Source organism: Nycticebus coucang, chromosome 1 (genome assembly GCF_027406575.1).
Source record: "Nycticebus coucang isolate mNycCou1 chromosome 1, mNycCou1.pri, whole genome shotgun sequence".
Taxonomy (NCBI): Eukaryota; Metazoa; Chordata; class Mammalia; order Primates; family Lorisidae; genus Nycticebus; species Nycticebus coucang.
In genome coordinates this window covers 166,894,064-166,911,307 of record NC_069780.1, presented here as the reverse complement: position 1 = coordinate 166,911,307, position 17,244 = coordinate 166,894,064, and the positions used below count along the sequence as shown (strand labels likewise).

General features: G+C 41.2%; 1 protein-coding gene across 1 annotated transcript in view; it reads left to right on the top strand.

Moving 5' to 3' along the window:
- SPEF2 (sperm flagellar 2) overlaps positions 1-12,349 on the top strand; it is a 171,192-nt gene extending 158,843 nt beyond the window's left edge. The window contains exons 34-37 of the mRNA XM_053598873.1: positions 661-840; positions 6,088-6,336; positions 6,535-6,657; positions 12,202-12,349. Coding sequence (XP_053454848.1) covers positions 661-840; positions 6,088-6,336; positions 6,535-6,657; positions 12,202-12,291 — 642 coding nt within the window. The 3' untranslated portion in view covers positions 12,292-12,349. The remainder of the gene's footprint in view (positions 1-660; positions 841-6,087; positions 6,337-6,534; positions 6,658-12,201) is intronic.
- The last annotated feature ends 4,895 nt before the right edge of the window (positions 12,350-17,244 follow it).

The window sequence follows — 17,244 nt, the reverse complement described above, 5'->3', positions numbered from 1 at the left end:
GCCAGTGTGCCCCCAGGTCTGGGCCTGGGCGTGGCAGGGCCTTGAGGATATCAGGCTCCCAAGCACCCACTCTTGGAGCTGCCGAGGGAACTGCCACACAAACTGATAGTTGGCAGTTAGCACACTCTCTCCCCTCATGGGGATCCACACTGGAAGAAGTTGCTCATGGTCAGCAGATAGAGGAGGAAGTTCTGAGCCAGGGAACCAGTTCAGAGGTTTTAATGGTTAAAATCCCAGAGGCTTGGGAGACTCTCTTTCCCTCCTTTCACTCCCCACAGAGAGGAATAGATCAGGGGACTCATATTTAGGGTCAAGGCTCAGTTTGTCTGGATAATGTAAAGGACACACATGGGTCCTCGCTCTTGTGGCTCCCTTCTTCTCCTTATTGCACAGTCCCCACTATTTTTAATTACTATGTTATTTCCTGAATAAGTTAATACCTTGATTAGCACAATTTATGTTACTTTAGAGTTTAAAACCCTACATTTTCTGCATCCTGTTCCATCAATACCACTCATCACAGCGTAGCTTTACTAATTCCATCCTCAGAAGATCACCTTATTCCAAAGCTCCGGGAGGGATTCTTCATTGCCGTGTCTACCTACTGACTACCAGAACATACCCATTTTATCCCTGGTTGAAATCCTTTTTCTGTGACAGTTTTTCTTCAGGCTATTTGCTGACTATGAGAAGGATCCGCCCCAGCTTGACTACACGCAGATGCTGCTTTATTTTGCTTGCCACCCAGACAGTGTGGAAGGGGTCTACAGGGCCCTCAGCGTGGCCATCGGGACGCATGTCTTCCAACAAGATGAAACTCATATTCTGATTGCTGAAAAGGTAACTGCATTCCAGAAGGGACTAACTGGGGAGTCTGGAGGGGGATGCCTAAAGATCCTAAACACTTGAAAAGAGGGGCTCTTCTTCTCATCTCAGCCACATTAGGTAGCTGACACAGTGATTTACACACACTAGGTCTCCAATAAAGCCTTACTGAACTGGATTATTAATCAGAATTGGAGGACTCACTCCCATTGAACACTTTTGTGGTAAAGTCAAAATTTGTTCCAGGTTTTTTGGTAGAATCCTAATTTGCTCTGTAAAGGGCAGCCTTTATCTTTCCTGAAGTACTGATCCTGATACGTGAGGTCACCCAGTCTATTCATCATTCTATGTGGAAATTTCATATAAACAAGTTTAGGCTTTGGATGCATCCGTGTACTGTGACTCTTGATGGTGTTTCAAGGCAAAGTCCAGCCATCTGAAATCCACAGGCAACTTGTATTACCTGCACCCAAGGACAAAGAATTTTATTATCTAGTTAAGATGCCACCTCATAGTCCCTGTGAGATTTCTGAAGGGTTGGCAGTCACTGGCTTTTGGGGATGAAATAGTCTCCGCAGGGTGCTGGCTAATTACTCTGAGGTCCCCTTTGCATGGCATTTGCATGGCTTTTGATTCTGTCCTGTGGGGAGTAGAGCTGTGGCCTTCCCCCTGATGGAAGGCTTGTCTCCGTTCTCCCTTTGAGGGCACAGGCAACAAATGAGCAACACACAGACTACATCAAATGGAGATAATGCTGTGGAAAAAAGAATGCCAGGGAAAGGACAAGAGTCAGGTGGCGGTTGCAATGTTTAACAGGGTAGCCAGAGATGGTTTCTTTGTGAAGAGATAGGTGAACAGAGGCCTGGAGAAGGTACAGGAGAGAGCAGATCTCTGGGGCATGAGCATTTGCAGTGAGGACAACAGTGCTCAGTGCAAAAGCCCTAAAATGGGGCTGTGCCTGCTGCGCCCCCAGACCAGAGCCAGCCAGGGGACTGAGCCGGAGCACTGCCTCAGTCAGTGCTCACTTTCCTTGGCAAGTGAGGGAAGTGAGTGCTGGGAGGTCCCAGAGGGGCTCTGTGTTAACCTGAGCTTTAACTCTGCACAAGAGGAGAAGTCACAGGAAGAGTGCAGTCACCTGGCTTAAATGTGTGGGGACCTCCGTGGCTGCTGTGCTGAGAACAGGCCATAGGGAGCCAAAGAGGGAAGGGAGGAGACCTGGTCATTCAGGCAGGGGTCTGTTAGCTGTTGAATCCTACAGCTAAATGATGCCTAGCTTGTGTTTGGAACGCCTTGTTACCCATCTCAGCTGCCATATAGCAAGGGCTCAATTATTGTTTGTGAACATGGCCAGGAGGCAGGGAGGAGGGGGGGATGGGGAGAGTGACAGGAGTGGGGTTCAGTGTCCAGGTAAAGGGAAGGAAAGGACACGCCTCAGGCAGGTGCAGGCAGCAGCAGGCTCCCGGAGGCTGCAAGGAGCAGGAGAGACCAGGCAAGGAGAGCGATTGCCATAGTAACGGCCCCCTGCCTCAGTGTCTGGCAGCCAGGCAGCAGCTTCCCTTGGGTCCCTGAGCCCTCTGTTCACCATATGCTAGTGCTAACCCCCCACCCCCGGGAAGCGGCTCGCCTTGCCTTGAGCACTGCTCTCAAGAGTGCTTTTAAAATCCAAGGGCACTGCAGGAACTGAACCAAGAATGATGCACAACAGACACCTCTCTGATGGATGGAGGCTGAGGCCAGGGAAGGAGCACAGGGCCGTCTCACACACAGGCCCACTCCACTCACAAGATGTCTTCATCCCAGTTGCATTCATTTCTCTATGCCAGATGTACACTAGAGGCTTTTGAAATGGAAGAGGGGCTCACCTCCCTCGTTCTCACCCCTTGTCCTCACTGTCCTTTCTCCAATTATGCCATTGCTATGCCCTTTCCAAGTGTATTCCAGTTTCCCAGGCAACCTCTAAGCCTGCACAGAAATAACACCCCCAACAAATCCACGCTCCCCCCTAAGACATGTGGTCACATCTTTGCTTTAGCTTTTGCGTAAACAACTGGAAATCTCCCTGGCATTTCATTCTCCCTTACTCTGTTTCCACAATCCGTGCTGATTGTGTTCAGTGTGGCTCAGAGCTTCTGTTTAAAGCCATAGCTACTTGAGTAATTTAAAAGGATCCCAAGACCAAGGCATTCATCAGTAATGCACTAGTTCTGGTTAATCTTTACCTAAGTGACATTTGGGAAAATGGTTTATTCTTGGCACCTGGGTGGCATGGGGTTGTGATGTTGAAATTTGGTAAATTCTGAGCTTGGATCTCCTGCATTCTAAAAGTCCTGTGAAAGCATCTTGGCAGGAGTGTTTAAGGCTCTGGGGTCCAAAACACATTTCTGTTCCATTCTGCTCTTTGATGCTTTGCCCGCATTGGTCCCAAGAACTGGCCTCTGTTCTGCCTCTGCGATGTGTGTCTGTCTGAGCCAACTGAATGACAGAAATGCATGGCCAGGAAAACGCACGGGTGCTGCTTTGGGGAAACGCTGGTTGAAGTCCTCCTTGAGGGCTACCTCTGAGATTTAGCCAAGTGGGACATAGTGCTTGACAGAACCACAATCTGGTCCCCTGCTTAGATGAAAATGTGACTTACATAGCGCTTAGAGGCCATTAATAACTGCTCATTCAAAAGCACTGGCTGTTTTCCAAACTGGCATCACAGGTTTTATTCCTGTACTTACATTTAAAATCGCTGTCTTTCAGAGTCTCTGTTGGAGAAAATTACATTCTCTTGCATACGCTTCCATCCTCCCACAACCAGCTTCTTTGATTCAGTCATGGCCACTGTCCCTTCCCGCCCCTTCCACTGAGCCACTAAGCTTATTCTGTCCCTAACCCCTACAGAGCAAAGATAGCAAAAGTTTTAAAAGCATCCTGTGACATTAGTATGCCAAGGATCCTTCACTCTAGCATTCATTCAAAATGTTTAAATTGCTACCCTTAAACAAAAATAAATTATTTATCCCATTATGCTTACATCAGTCCTTCAAAAATAACTTCTCTAATTATGGAAATAGTTACAGAGAGGCCACGTTCTTTTTTAATTAAATTTCGGTCTCACCTCATGATCTAACAAGTTAGTCAGGTTCTATCTATCTTGTCCATATAGCAGCTATCCTACACTCTGAATAGAAATTTATTTTTCCTTCATTCAGTCAGTAAGATGTTTTCATCCCAACTATGTTCATTTCACTATACTAAATGTTCTGTTACCCTGAGAAATTATTGATTAGTAGATAATGCAATAATTCCTAAGATTCCAATGTGGTAACACAAAAACCAGTTTCACATTTCTGCAATGTAGAATTTCCAATTGTTTAAAGTAGAGAGTAGACTGAAAAATAAATATGTCTGTGTGTGTGAGGGTGTGTGTTTTATACTTAATTCCAAAATCTTTATCTGTTAGAGCCTTCTTGCTCTCTCTTTTACTCCCTCTCTAATTTCTTTTTTAAAGGTTAAGCTCCCAATTTAGCAAAGACTATCAAAACCCAGGTAAAGCAAAGTGACCACACAGAGCTAAAGCAAATGCAGCCTGCCTTCATTACACCACCCCCGGTCCCTCCAGAATCCCTTATAAGGACATGTGACTACCAGAGGCTTAATTATGTCCTGTCATAATTCTTTTGTACATGGGCCTTATGTGATTATTTGGGAGAAATATCACAATCTATGCGCTTACTACTTTTACTAAATAGAGTATTTACAGCGTTGGCATCCCTCTAACTTAGCATTGTTTGTTCCTTGGGATAAAGGAGAATCAGAGCTCAAGTATTCTCTGATACCCGGCTAACCAATACTCCAAAATGCCCATTTTCCTATGGCAAATCATCAAATATCGATTACATCATTTTCAGAAACACACACCCATAAATTTACTGTAGCAAATGTAGAAAGTGCAAAATAAAGGGAAAAGGAAGCCATTGGTTCCACTACCAGAGATCACCACTGTTCACTCACTTTAAGGTATGTTTTTCTTATTTTCATTAATAAGTTTAGATACATAAGAAAAAAAGGGTTCTACTATCTTTATTACATTATTTTCTGTTTTCTTTTTGCACTTATTCTACTATCAGTATTTTCTCACGTTATTAGATATTTTTATTTTTATTTTTTTATTTTTACATATACATGTGTTTATTAGGTTTCCATTTTTTTGCCTTCACAAAATTAAAAAGGCTTAAAATTTAATAACAATAACAATGTTTAAGATAAGGACTAAAAACAAAAACCTCGTAAAGAATGAATGAACATAAATACACTCAGAAAAGGAATCAGACAATTGCTACATAGAAATATTAAGCAATAATAATAATAATAATAATGTAAACAAAATAACATTCACATTATCAAGAAGAGTATGTCTATTACAAAATGCTTTTTTCTAGATATTTTTCTAATCGTGATTTTTACAGCAGTATAGTATTCCATACCAGAATTATAATTTATGTTCACATTTCCCTAATTTTGGAATCATAGTTTTTTTTAATTGTTGCCATAACACTAAATAAATATTCACATATAGAAAAATTTGTGGACAAGAATGTTTCTTCAGGATCAATTCCTAGATCTATAAAAGGTCAAAGGATAGGAATATTTCTTAGGTTTTTGATGGATACGAAATGTCTTCAGAGGCAATTTACTCTGAATGCAAAGCACCTCAAATGCAAACACCTCAATTCATAGCTCTTAGCCAAGTTTCAAAGAGCAGTAATAGGAATCCCAGCCTGATTTTCTATATTCAGTGTTTCTGAGTGTTTAATCGGGATATCCTCCAGTATTCGAAGACAAGTTCCTGAAGCTTTTCAAATCTGTAAGCCTGAGAAATTAACTTGCTATTTAACCTCTCAACTGCAATTAATTTCAAAAGCAAATCATGTTAAAAATCTGTATGTACGTGTAGAAGTCCTATACCAGTTACGCTAATTCATTATTGAGAAAAGTGATGAGCTTGGTGTGTGGTAAGCCCCAGGGGACATGGAGATAAGTAGGACACACCCTGTCGTAGGACACACACAATGTCCAAATCAGGCTAGGATTTGGACATTGTGCTTTCCAGAGAAGCTGGCATATTCTTTCTTAAACTTATTTTAGCTAGTTTGTGATGGGCACTATTATTCTGTTGTATGGAAAGTTAAGATCTTCAAATTGATGTATTCAAAATGTCTCTATTACTGTAACGACTTCAGGCTGACCTCATGTTCTCTTCACACAATTTTACAGACTTCCTCCTCTACTGATATGAGTCCAATTGAAGAGTTTCCTGAACTTGATGAAAATGTTGCAAAAGAGGAAAGAGAATTAAAAGAAGAAAGGGAGGACAGGGAGCAAAAGGAAGAAGAAATCCCTGAAAATGCAAACAGTGAAAAGATTTCCCTGGAAACGCTACTAAAAGTGTTCAGAGGAGGAGGTGAAGCCCAGGACGCTAACAGATTTGCCAGCCACCTCAGGATGGAGAACATTTATGCAGAGGTTGGTCAGATTACTTTGTAAAAGAGACACCTTGCACATCAGAAAAGTTGCTCTCAATTTTAAGCATATTTTCTTGGAGCTGGTCTCAAAATGTGTCATTGCGTAGAAATTATGCTGAATTCCTTTAGTAAGAAAAACTATGTTTTTGACATCTGCAAGACTGTAAAGTTGATTAACTTCATTTTTTCTTCTTTAAAGAGCTTCATAAAAACATTTGAGGACCTGGGTGCTAAGAACCTGGAGCCAATTGAAGTTGCTGTTCTCTTGAAGCACCCTTTTATTCAGGACCTGATTTCAAATTATTCAGACTATAAAATTCCTGTGAGTATTATCCAAAGGTACCCTAACTCAGTTGGGCTCAGGTTTCAGGCATAGTGGGACCTTTCTAACCTGGGCTACCAAAGAAAAGAAAGAAGGCAGACTTGGCCAGGCCAGAATAGGGTCTGGTGCTCACGTTGGACCAGAAAGGCCAGCCTGCCTGCCATATCCAAAGGGCAGCAAACTCAGGCATACTGAGGGCAGGTCTCAGGACTATGGGGCTATCTTAGATCTATAACAAGGCTGGGGGTAGGTGATGGTTACAGCTGGGTGGGTGGCAGCATTAGGGCTCTGGATCATTCCAGACGTGTAATTACCTTAACCTATGATTGCCACAGAGAGCTAACCAAGATCGTGGGCTCTAGCCAAGTGCTGACATAGCCACTGTACTCTAATCATGGTGTATACTATGTAGGGAAACTGATAGCGTGTACAAAAAAGTGGGTGCCAGTCCATCATAAAACAGTGCATGCAATGGAGAAACTAAAGACAGAACCCAGAGAGACTGGACCACCCTAGCAGAAGAAAGAAAGAACTGTAACTCAGAGATCACTCAGTAACTAAGCAAGTCTCAACCACCCGTATTAAGTGTGCCTCCACCATGGGAAGTCCCGGGCCGTTAAGTAACAGGGACTAAGGAGGGCAGAGGCTGCCACCAACCCTCTTTCAGAGTGTGGCAAGTTGCTACAACCCTCTCAGATGCCCGTTTAACAGCTTGAAGCCCTCCTATTTGGCTCCTTTTCACTGTTTATTGGGCTACAAAGAGTTTACTGAGTTTAAGATAAAAGTACTTTCACTTCAGCAGAATGTAGGTGGTCTCAGATTTCTCAGAGATAACAAATTACCTTTTGTAGGTTTCTTTTTATGCCTGCAAAAGAAACTATCTACACTTAAGTATCTTTCTTGTGCCTCAGGGCTTTTTGTTTGTTTGTTTTAAATTGCTGATTCTTTCTTATATTTATTCTATTACTTGTATCAGCATTAATTGAAATTGATTTCTAACAAACTAGCATCTGTCAAAACACTAAACCCATCTAATCATGAAATACGATTTTAGCATTGAAGAACACAGGCTCTGAAACCAAAAAGTCATAGGTCCAAATCTCTGATCCACCACTCACTAGCTAGTCAACCTTAACTTTCTCTTAATCCCGGCTTTCTCATCTATTAAATGGGGGTAACAGCCATTTCTGTTCAAGGGGTGGTCTAGAGAGGATTAAGTGAGATCATGCATGCCTTGAAGCATTTGACATAGTACCTAACACATGGGAAGTGCTATAGAAATGAAAGCTATTGGGACTACTATTCAAGGCTGAGCACCTGCTACATGACCATAGCATAAACGCCCATGGGGGAGAGAAAATGAGTACCAAAATCAGTTGTTGCTCTCCAGCAAATTCTACTTCTATTTGTGTGATACTTTAGCATACAGGAATTATAAGAAAATGATATGACAACACCAATCAAGTGCAAAATTCTAGGAATTCAAAACATGACATTTTTTATCCTAGCAATACAGAGAGAGTCTGCTTAAGAAGAAATAAGCTGGGTGTGGAAAGATAGCCAGGGTTTTGGAAAGTGGAAGGACAGAAGAGGAACGGATGTGCATGGATTTTGCTGTTAGGCTGGAAGCCAGAAGCTTCCTGGGGGAAAGGGAAGGCTGGGCAGAGGTGTAGAGGCAGGACTACATGGGGAGAGCTGAAGCTGGACCCCTGGAAGAGCCATCTGTGAAAGGTGTAGAGTGATCCATTTGAATTGGTAAGATCTGCCTGGATTGCAAAGAACTCAGATGTCACACAGGGAAATGTAGATTCTACTTGAAAAGAGATGGAGAATGGATAGGCTTCTGAGCAAGGGCATGATATAATACTAATTTCTTCCTCCCTAAGCGTTTTTATGTCTCTAGCCATATCATGTCACTATGTCATCCCGTACAAAGTGGGTGCCACAGACCTATCACTTGGCAGTGCACTTCAGCCTACATGCTCCGCGCATGTAGACCTTTATTAGAGGGGGTAGACCTCAAGGGTAGACCTTTATTAGAACCAGTAAAACAATTTGCAAAGCCCCTTGGAATTATGTATAATAGGATTTATTTTATACTAACATGAACAAGTAGGAGCATAAAATAATGCTGTGATTATTCCCTCCCATAATGGAAAGAAAAAGTCCCACAAACTTAGGATAATTTGGAAATATCTTCAGATGGACTAAATATATTAACTTGCAGAGAAGATTCTATTTGATATTTTGCCTAAGAAAGTAGCCGACAGATGACTGCCTTCAAGAGTCAGCCTCCTGAAGAGGTGCTCTGAGTCCGAGGGAGAGCAGGGACGCACAGGATTCCTCTTGAGTTATGTGTTTCCCTCATTTCAGAAGGGTTTTTATCCTCATGGTGACCTCACCTGGTCACTACTAGCAATTTGGGCAACACGTTCCTCTTTGTGTGTGCAGGTCTATGCAGCAGGACACCTAACACACGGGGCCCCCACCCACCTTGACACATTGACCACCAAAACTGCCTCTGCATAGCACCAAATCTTCCCTGATGGGCGGCACCCCTCTGGCTGAGAGTCCCCAGCCAGAGGATGTCTGTTTTCCAGTTAACGAGTCTTATACTACCCGTAGCAGCTGATACTTCCAGTAGCAGAGTGTTAGTTGGTTGGTTAGTTAATTTCCAGAATGCTTCTTTGAGACATACCCAAGTAGTGTACTTTATCTCTCCCTGCCCTGGTCCTTCCTATCTCCCCCAGCAGCCTCACTGAAGAACTTCACGCAAGGACAGTAAACTATCACAGTTGGGACCCATGTCTATGGCTGTGAGTCGAGAAAAGTTACGCCTATGACCTGTAGTCTAAATCTGATACTTGAAATGAAAGAGAGTCCCTTTCCAGTAATGTGCTCTGTTCTCATCTTTTTACTAACTGAAGAAAGAGAGGAAGGAAGGAAGGGAGAAAGGGAGAGAGAGATGGGGGGGAAGTCCTTGATGGCTCGCAACTATCACAGCTTGTGCTATCATCATTTTTTGCTCCAGATATCCATGTACAAGTAAATAGATCACATTTTTAAAATGAACTTTAACCACAGTGATGTTATGTGAAGATCTCTCAAGATAAGTAGAGCAAAAACTAGAGTGTGGTTTTTCGAGTTAAAATGTTGTTTGCTATTATAAACAGTGGGAAGTGAAGATTGTTGGCTAACAGCTCTATGTTTACAGAGTTCGTGTTTAGAAGCAGCAACGTTCTAAAATACATATTTGTGAAAGCTGAGTATGGGTAATGATGATTATGTATTTTAGCATTGTTTCTATTATCAGGTGGATTGGCTGTGTGGTTATGAGAGTGGGCTCAGGAGCCACACTGATTGTTTGCCTGTCTATGAAGTGAGTGACCTTGGGCAAGTTACCTCGTGGTGACTTGGTGTCCCCATCTGTAAAACAAAGTTAATTACTATGCCTACACTGCAGGGCTTCTGTATGGATTAAATGATTAAACATGTATAAAGTGCTTATCTCAGTTCCTGGCAGATAAAAGCACTCAATAAATGTTAGGTTATTAGTACTACTCCCATGGCTAGTCTGCAGCAGGTGCAGTGCACAAGAAATATCTCTGAGCCGTGCAAAATGATACGTGGAGGGACTAGTGAGCTAGATTTCATCTCTTGATGAATGCACAGTGTCTTCTGTTTGGAAAGAAGACTTTCACTCATACAGTGCCACGATGATAAAGGGTTCAAACTGAAGTCCCAGGAAGCCCTACAGGGTCGTTACATATGTGCAAAATCACTACAGATTTTGTGATGGATCTTATAGTCATTCAGTTACAGTCACTTATCTAATTTCTACTTCCATAGCCCTAATACAAGGAAGTTATTTTCAAGTAACATTCCTAAATTATTGAGAAAGTGATTTGGTGAAATTTAATAAGATCAAAGAGGATATTGTAACTGGGATGCTGGTGAGCAACGTCAGTTTCTTATATAAAGGTAATTACAAATTTAAATGAACAAATGGGTTTCTCCAATAACTTAATACATTTAGTTTCCTATGATGATCACCTGCTGAATAACTATAAATTTCTTTTAGCAAGACTGTAAATCAAGCATGTTGCCTTATGATTAAGGTTTATATTCATGGGAGATAGCAAGACATCTTTTAGCATGGAACTCAGAATGACACAGGACAATATCTTATAAACAAATGACTCAGGACACAATCACATTAGAACAACATACCTGTCCTGAAACACGTGACTTGAAGGTAACTTCGATCCCATCTTGTCTTCAGGGGGTCTAATTTTAACATATTCTCCACCCTTCTTCTGTATCTTTACAACGGAAGATGACAGCTGTCTCCAAAATGCCTGTTGTGAAACATTTTCTGACTCTCTTGGGGCTTTTCTCCATTCTCTGATACTGAAATTTATGGCCCCTAATTTCAGCTATAAATTCAGCAAAGGCTGTAAGTTGAGCAAAGGCTGATTTAAACATTATCTGGTGCTTATCATTTTTCCCATGCTAGGAAGTATCAGATAATCACAAATCAGCTCATTCCTTAATTCCCCTATTAACTTTCAATGTTTAACTTTAGTTATTATAAACATAGTATCTGAAGAAGACATGTTATTAACAATTGTCATGTGTAGGACCAGAAAAGTCAGTGGGGAGCAGCTGTTCTTTTCCACTTGTTTTACCCTAGATTGATCTTTGGCTTTAGGAGATCTATATTTTCAAAGAACAAGGTCCCACAAGGAAATGATTCACAGTGATTCCTGGCAGTAATTGACGTGCCAATCATCAGCTCAGACCATGAACTAACTCCCATCTTCGTGAGCAAAATGACCACAGATTGAGACCTTTGGAAATCAGCTCTGAGAAAAAAGAACTTAGGTTCTGCACTTCCCTAAATTTGTAAAGTAAAAAACAAAAAACTGAATACTGCATAAATGCAATTCTACATTTTCCATGGGTTGGCGCTCCTTCTATGTTGTAATAATACTTTATGTTTGTATTGAAAAATATCTGATTTAAGATGTAAGATAGCTGGATATTTTAAATGCGTGAAAAGCAAACCATTCTATCCCTGATATTACAAAAATAAAAGAAAATGGAGGAATGAGACAATCCCCAAAAGTAATTTGTTGTTTTAAAATTCTACCCCTCTGTATATATAGTTAATTTGACATTAGAACTTCCCTTTCCTAGAAGGTGAGTACTGCCTTTCCTTTATTAAGAGGGAAGCAATCTTTCAGCTTTCTAATTACATGACAGAGTGCGTGTAGTTGCTCTTACAAATGTTATTTAATCTGATATGACAACTCTATTATCAGATGAGTAAACCAATGTTCTAAGGTCCGAGATACCTTTCCAAGGATACAACTGGTAAGTGATAAGGGTGGGATTCAAACGACGTGGAGAATCATTTTCTCAAATACAAAAATAAATAAATAGGAACAATTTGCTGTTTAATCACTGCTATGTGTTAGGTAGTTACTAATTCTAAATGTTTGTTAATATTTGTAACTTTGTACATTTGAATATTTTTCTTAGGATATTAAAATGATTTTCCAAAGAAGTGAACACGTACAAGGCAGCGATGAGGAGAGATCACCTTCAAGACTTACAGAGGAAAAGAAATGAAGACGGAAGAGTTTTGTTTTTATAATTTGTCAATGAATCTTCCAAAAGTCAAATGTGACCATGGTATTCATCATACATTACAAGTGTAGAAATGGTCCCTACCAGTTTATGAGAGTAACGGAACAAGGAAGCTTTCTTAATTAAGAAAACATTCGATAATAAACCTTAAGAAAAGAAAGCAAAAACACAATGTACGCAGGTGTGATTTGAAGTGATTCTGAAAATAAAAAGATCAGAACAATGCGTTCAAAAATAAATACATAAGTTATGAACATTCCCTATGAGAAGTATCTTTTTTAGCCAAATACAGCAAAAATTTCCCCAAAACTCCACATCAGGGCACTACTGCTATGTCCATTTTATACTTCTTACTCTGTGTGCAGTAAAATTTCAAGGTTCATCCCAGGAGCCAAGGAAAAGTCTGCATTGTTGAACTGCTCATATATTTATGCTCCTGTCCTCTATAATTCTTTCCTTACAGAATATAATGTTTCCTTCATTGATAGATATTCAGCTGAATCATTTTAACTTTATAAATTAACAACTCAAATTTAATATTTATCTCAAGAAGTTGTTTTTTTGAAAAAAGACCAATAATGTAGTCTCAGTGGCTGGGCTCCTATGACACTGCTTCCGAGTTTCCTCCCATTTCCATGACTTTATGGGTATTACAGAGGCTTACAATACTGAAATTTCTATTTCCACCCCCAATCCAGACTTTTCTGTCCTAATGTCCCCTGGTTTTTCTATAGATTGCTAATAGTCTTCTCAAACCCACCATGTCTGTGGTGAATTCCTCACTTTCTTCTCCCCCAAACTGATTCCTCTGCATCCTTCCCCATCTCAGGACTTTTTTTTTTTTTTTTGAGACAGAGTCTCACTTGTCACCCCGGATAGAGTGCTGCAGCATCGTGGCTCACAGCAACCTCAAACTCTTGAACTCAAGCAAACCTGTGGCCTCAGCCTCCCAAGTAGCTGGAACAACAGGCACCAGCCACAATACCTGGCTATTTTTAGAGACAGTGTCTCACTTGCTCATTCTGGTCGCAAACTCTTGAGGTCAAGCAATCCACCAGCCTTGGCCTCCCAGAGTGCTGGGATTATAGGCATAAGCCACCGTGCCCAGCCTACAGGACAACTATTGTTCAGGCCAAAGACCTGACTTGACTTGCTGCCTGGTAGGCTAGACCTTCTCACCCTTCTGTCACAAGAAGTCTGGTCCAAGCCCCACCACCTCTTGCCTGGATCACTGCAGTAGCCACCTAACCAGTCATCCTGTCTCTGTCTTACCACAGCAGCCAGGGGGAGCTTTTACAATGCCAGTCACCACATGCCACCTTTCTGCTCCAACCCTGTACTGGCATCCTGTCTCATGCAGAGTCCTTCCCACGTCCTCATCCTGCCGTCATCTGAGTCCCTTGCTACTTCTTTGATCTCAGCTCCTATTACTCACCCCTTTCTTACTCTGGCTGGGGATGAATCTGCCTTGTTGACCCAGGAGCACACTGAGCTCTCTTCTGCTTTAGGGACATTGCACTTGCTTTTCTGTCTCGCCTTAAAATAATTTTTCTATCACATCTCTGCATGGCTTGTCCCATGACTTCCTTTGGGTCTCCATTCAATGTTCACATTATTAGTTGGGCCTAACCTTGCTACCGAATACAAAATAGTAACAACCCCTCACACCTCACCCCTACTCCTATTTTTCTCCATTGCATGTATCGGCATCTCACAAACTATATATTTGCTCTCTTGTCTATCACTCCTGTAGGTTGTAAGTTCCATTACATCAGGGTTTTTATGTATTTTCTTTATTGTTGTGTCCCAGAGCCTAAGACTAAAGTTGTGTTCATACATTTGTGCAAAATGTGTAAAAAAAGGGACATGTGATAGCTAAAATGATGAGTAGTCTAAGATAATTTCCATTTTAGTGGAAATTATACTCTATTTCTAGAAAGTGACACATTTCCTAATTTTTCTTCTTGCAGGCTAAGTAAAGTTCACCTAACGCTCCATTCCCAGAACTCTTGTCTTCAAGATAATAGGGGATCATAACCCAGATGTGTGCTTGGGAGAAAGGGAAGAAACCCCATTAGAGATTTCAAAATTTCAACTTAGATGATTCACAGATGGAAAAGCAAGAAACTTCTAGTCACTCTAGAGAAAGGAGAAGAAGAAAAGCTAAAAATAGAGTTCAAACAAATAACATGATAAGGACACAGTAAGCTCATCTACCGTTCATTAGGGATTGAACAAAATGAGGCAAACTTATATTGCAATAGGAAAGCAAGCAGAGCAAATAGCATTCTTACTGTAAGAACTTTCTTGCACAATGTTGTTAAACAGGTAAAAAAATTTCTTATACAATGTTGTTTAATAGAAAAATTATATAGGGTGTCCCAAAAGTCACCCCTCAAGTAGTTGCCATACTTAGGGGAAAATGGGAAACTGTAGCTAAATGTACCTTTATTTTTAAAATAGTCATTATAAAATTTTACGAAGAAGTTGCCAAAATGTAGATAATATTTTGTAAGTATTTTGTAAAATTTACCCCTCAAGTAGTTGCCATACTTTGGGGGAAATGGGAAACTGTAGCTAAATGTACCTTTATTTATAAAATAGTCATTATAAAATTTTACAAAGAAGTTGCCAACATGTAGAGAATATTTTGTAAGTATTTGGTAAAATTTCCCATTTTCCCAATCTATGGCAACTTTGGGGACACGCTCTCTCCTGATGTCCACTAACTCTAACTCTTCTAAGTAGTAGGAGAGCAGCCAGCATACCAGGGGTCTCCTGGTGGGTATTTGCTACATCACAGTCTCTTGATCACCATCACAGCTCAGCAAATATGGTGACTAGACATGACCCAGAGATTCTCACATCTTCCTTCTACCACTTACATCTATGTCCTGCCAACATCTGGTTATCATAACAAGATCCATTTACACATAACCTCAACCTTATCTGACCTTGCTACTACTCAATTATTTTTACACATCTTTAGTGTACTTATTGCATTTTCCACAAGCTCTGACCCAAAGTCTTTTTTATTCCCCAAATGTTAGCACCACCTGTTTTTTCCTTATAATTGGGGGGCAAGACAAAGAAAATGATAATAGCATGGTACTGAGCATCTGCTATGTACTAGGAGCTGTGCTACATTTCACACATAATTTTCTTATTTCATCCTTTACAGGACTCTGTAGTAAAAGGTTTAGTGATTTGCACAGGTTACCCAGCTAGGTCCTGGCATACCTGTAAGTCAAACCCAGTTTCTGACTGATGCCAAAGCCCATGCCCTTCCATACTGAATTGTCCCCCTTGGAGATGGTATCACTGAGGACTGTGAGACTGTCCAGCAAGAGCCCTTTCATCTTTCCTCTTGACTTTAAAAGTACCCCCAGTTCACTGTATTCATGGAACCTCTGCATCCACAGTCACTCTCTCTTTCTTCCCTTCAGTCCCAGAGCAATGAAATTTTTGAAGACTAATCACTTGCTCCTGTTGTACTGTAGGTCCTAGTTCCTTCCCAACCTCTACAATGCTAGTCCTTCATAACTATTTTTCCATGTATAATGCAGAGCCACATTTTGGGGCCAAATTTTTAGGAAAAAAAAATCTTTTGTTTTAATTTTTTGTTTTCGTTGTTGTTGTTGTTGTAGGTTTTTGGCCAGGGCCAGGTTTGAACCTGCCATCTCCAGTATATGGGGCCAGTGCACTACTCCTTGAGCCACAGGTGCTGCCCTATTTTAATTTCTTAATTCAAATTTTTACTTGTTTATATTTAGGTACTTGCTTTTCCTATTATAAAGGAATTTTAGCATTTATTTTTAACATAGAGTTGTACTTTTAATGTATAAGCATAAATAAAAGAATTTAAAAGGAGGCAGGGCATGATGGCAAATGGGATAAACCTGTAGCCCACCTCTCCCAAGTCATGAGGTGAGAGGAAAGGGGGTCTGGACCTTTTCCCTGTGTGGACTATTAGTGTGGACAGACAGCTGGAGATGCACAGCGAATTGGCGGATTGCTGTATATGAGGTGTAATTTAAAACCACGGACTCTGTTGTAGAGATTTTCACTGTTTGGCCATGCTGGCCCTCATGGAGGACAGCAGCTTGCAATTCCTGACAAAACTCAACTGACGAAAATTTATTCCTGAGCAGTTGGTACCCGAAAGGGGAGCCACTCAGAATCACAAGGAACTAAGCAACCTGATGGAAAATTGCAGGGAAATTTGAAGGGAAGGGATCCCACCCAAGAAACAGACATTTTGAATTCTCCAAAATGGCAGGCACCTTCCCCTAGAACAACAGGAATGATTAAATAGACCGGACTATTCCTGGTGGCGAATATTGGTGTGGGCTGGCAGTTCAGGCTATGCAGCAAACTGGCAGATGGCTGGACTCAAAACTCCAGAGCCACAAAAACTGAGTATAAGGTTTCTGTGCACCGCAGCTACTGTGGCAGCAAGACATGGCCCACCGCCTGGGACGGGCAGCAGCCGCGGTAGCCAACAGCAGCGAGACCGGCTGCTGCCAGCACCCTCCCCCACAGCTGATTGCAATTGCCAGTTTGCAGGGGAACATGGGAGCAGAGTGGAAAGATCTGTGAAGCATGGACTCCTGCACTGAGTTGTATGGTCGAATAGGATTGCTATCTGGAACAGAGCAGCTGAGAGGTTGCACAACAATTAGGTAAAAAAAAAAATTTTACAGAAACTCCAAAATGGCGATCAGTCAGGTAGGGTGGTTATGGTGGTATAAACAGTGAATCAGGTATAAGCCTGGGAACCACTCACAGCGCCACCTGGTGTCCAGAAAGTATATTGCATTATAAATATATTCCTATGAAAGTTGATCCCTGCGTCATATGTATAGATGTATATTTCTACATATATACAAGAATAATATGTTTATGGTTGGTGCCTTTCTTTTTCTTTTCTCATAA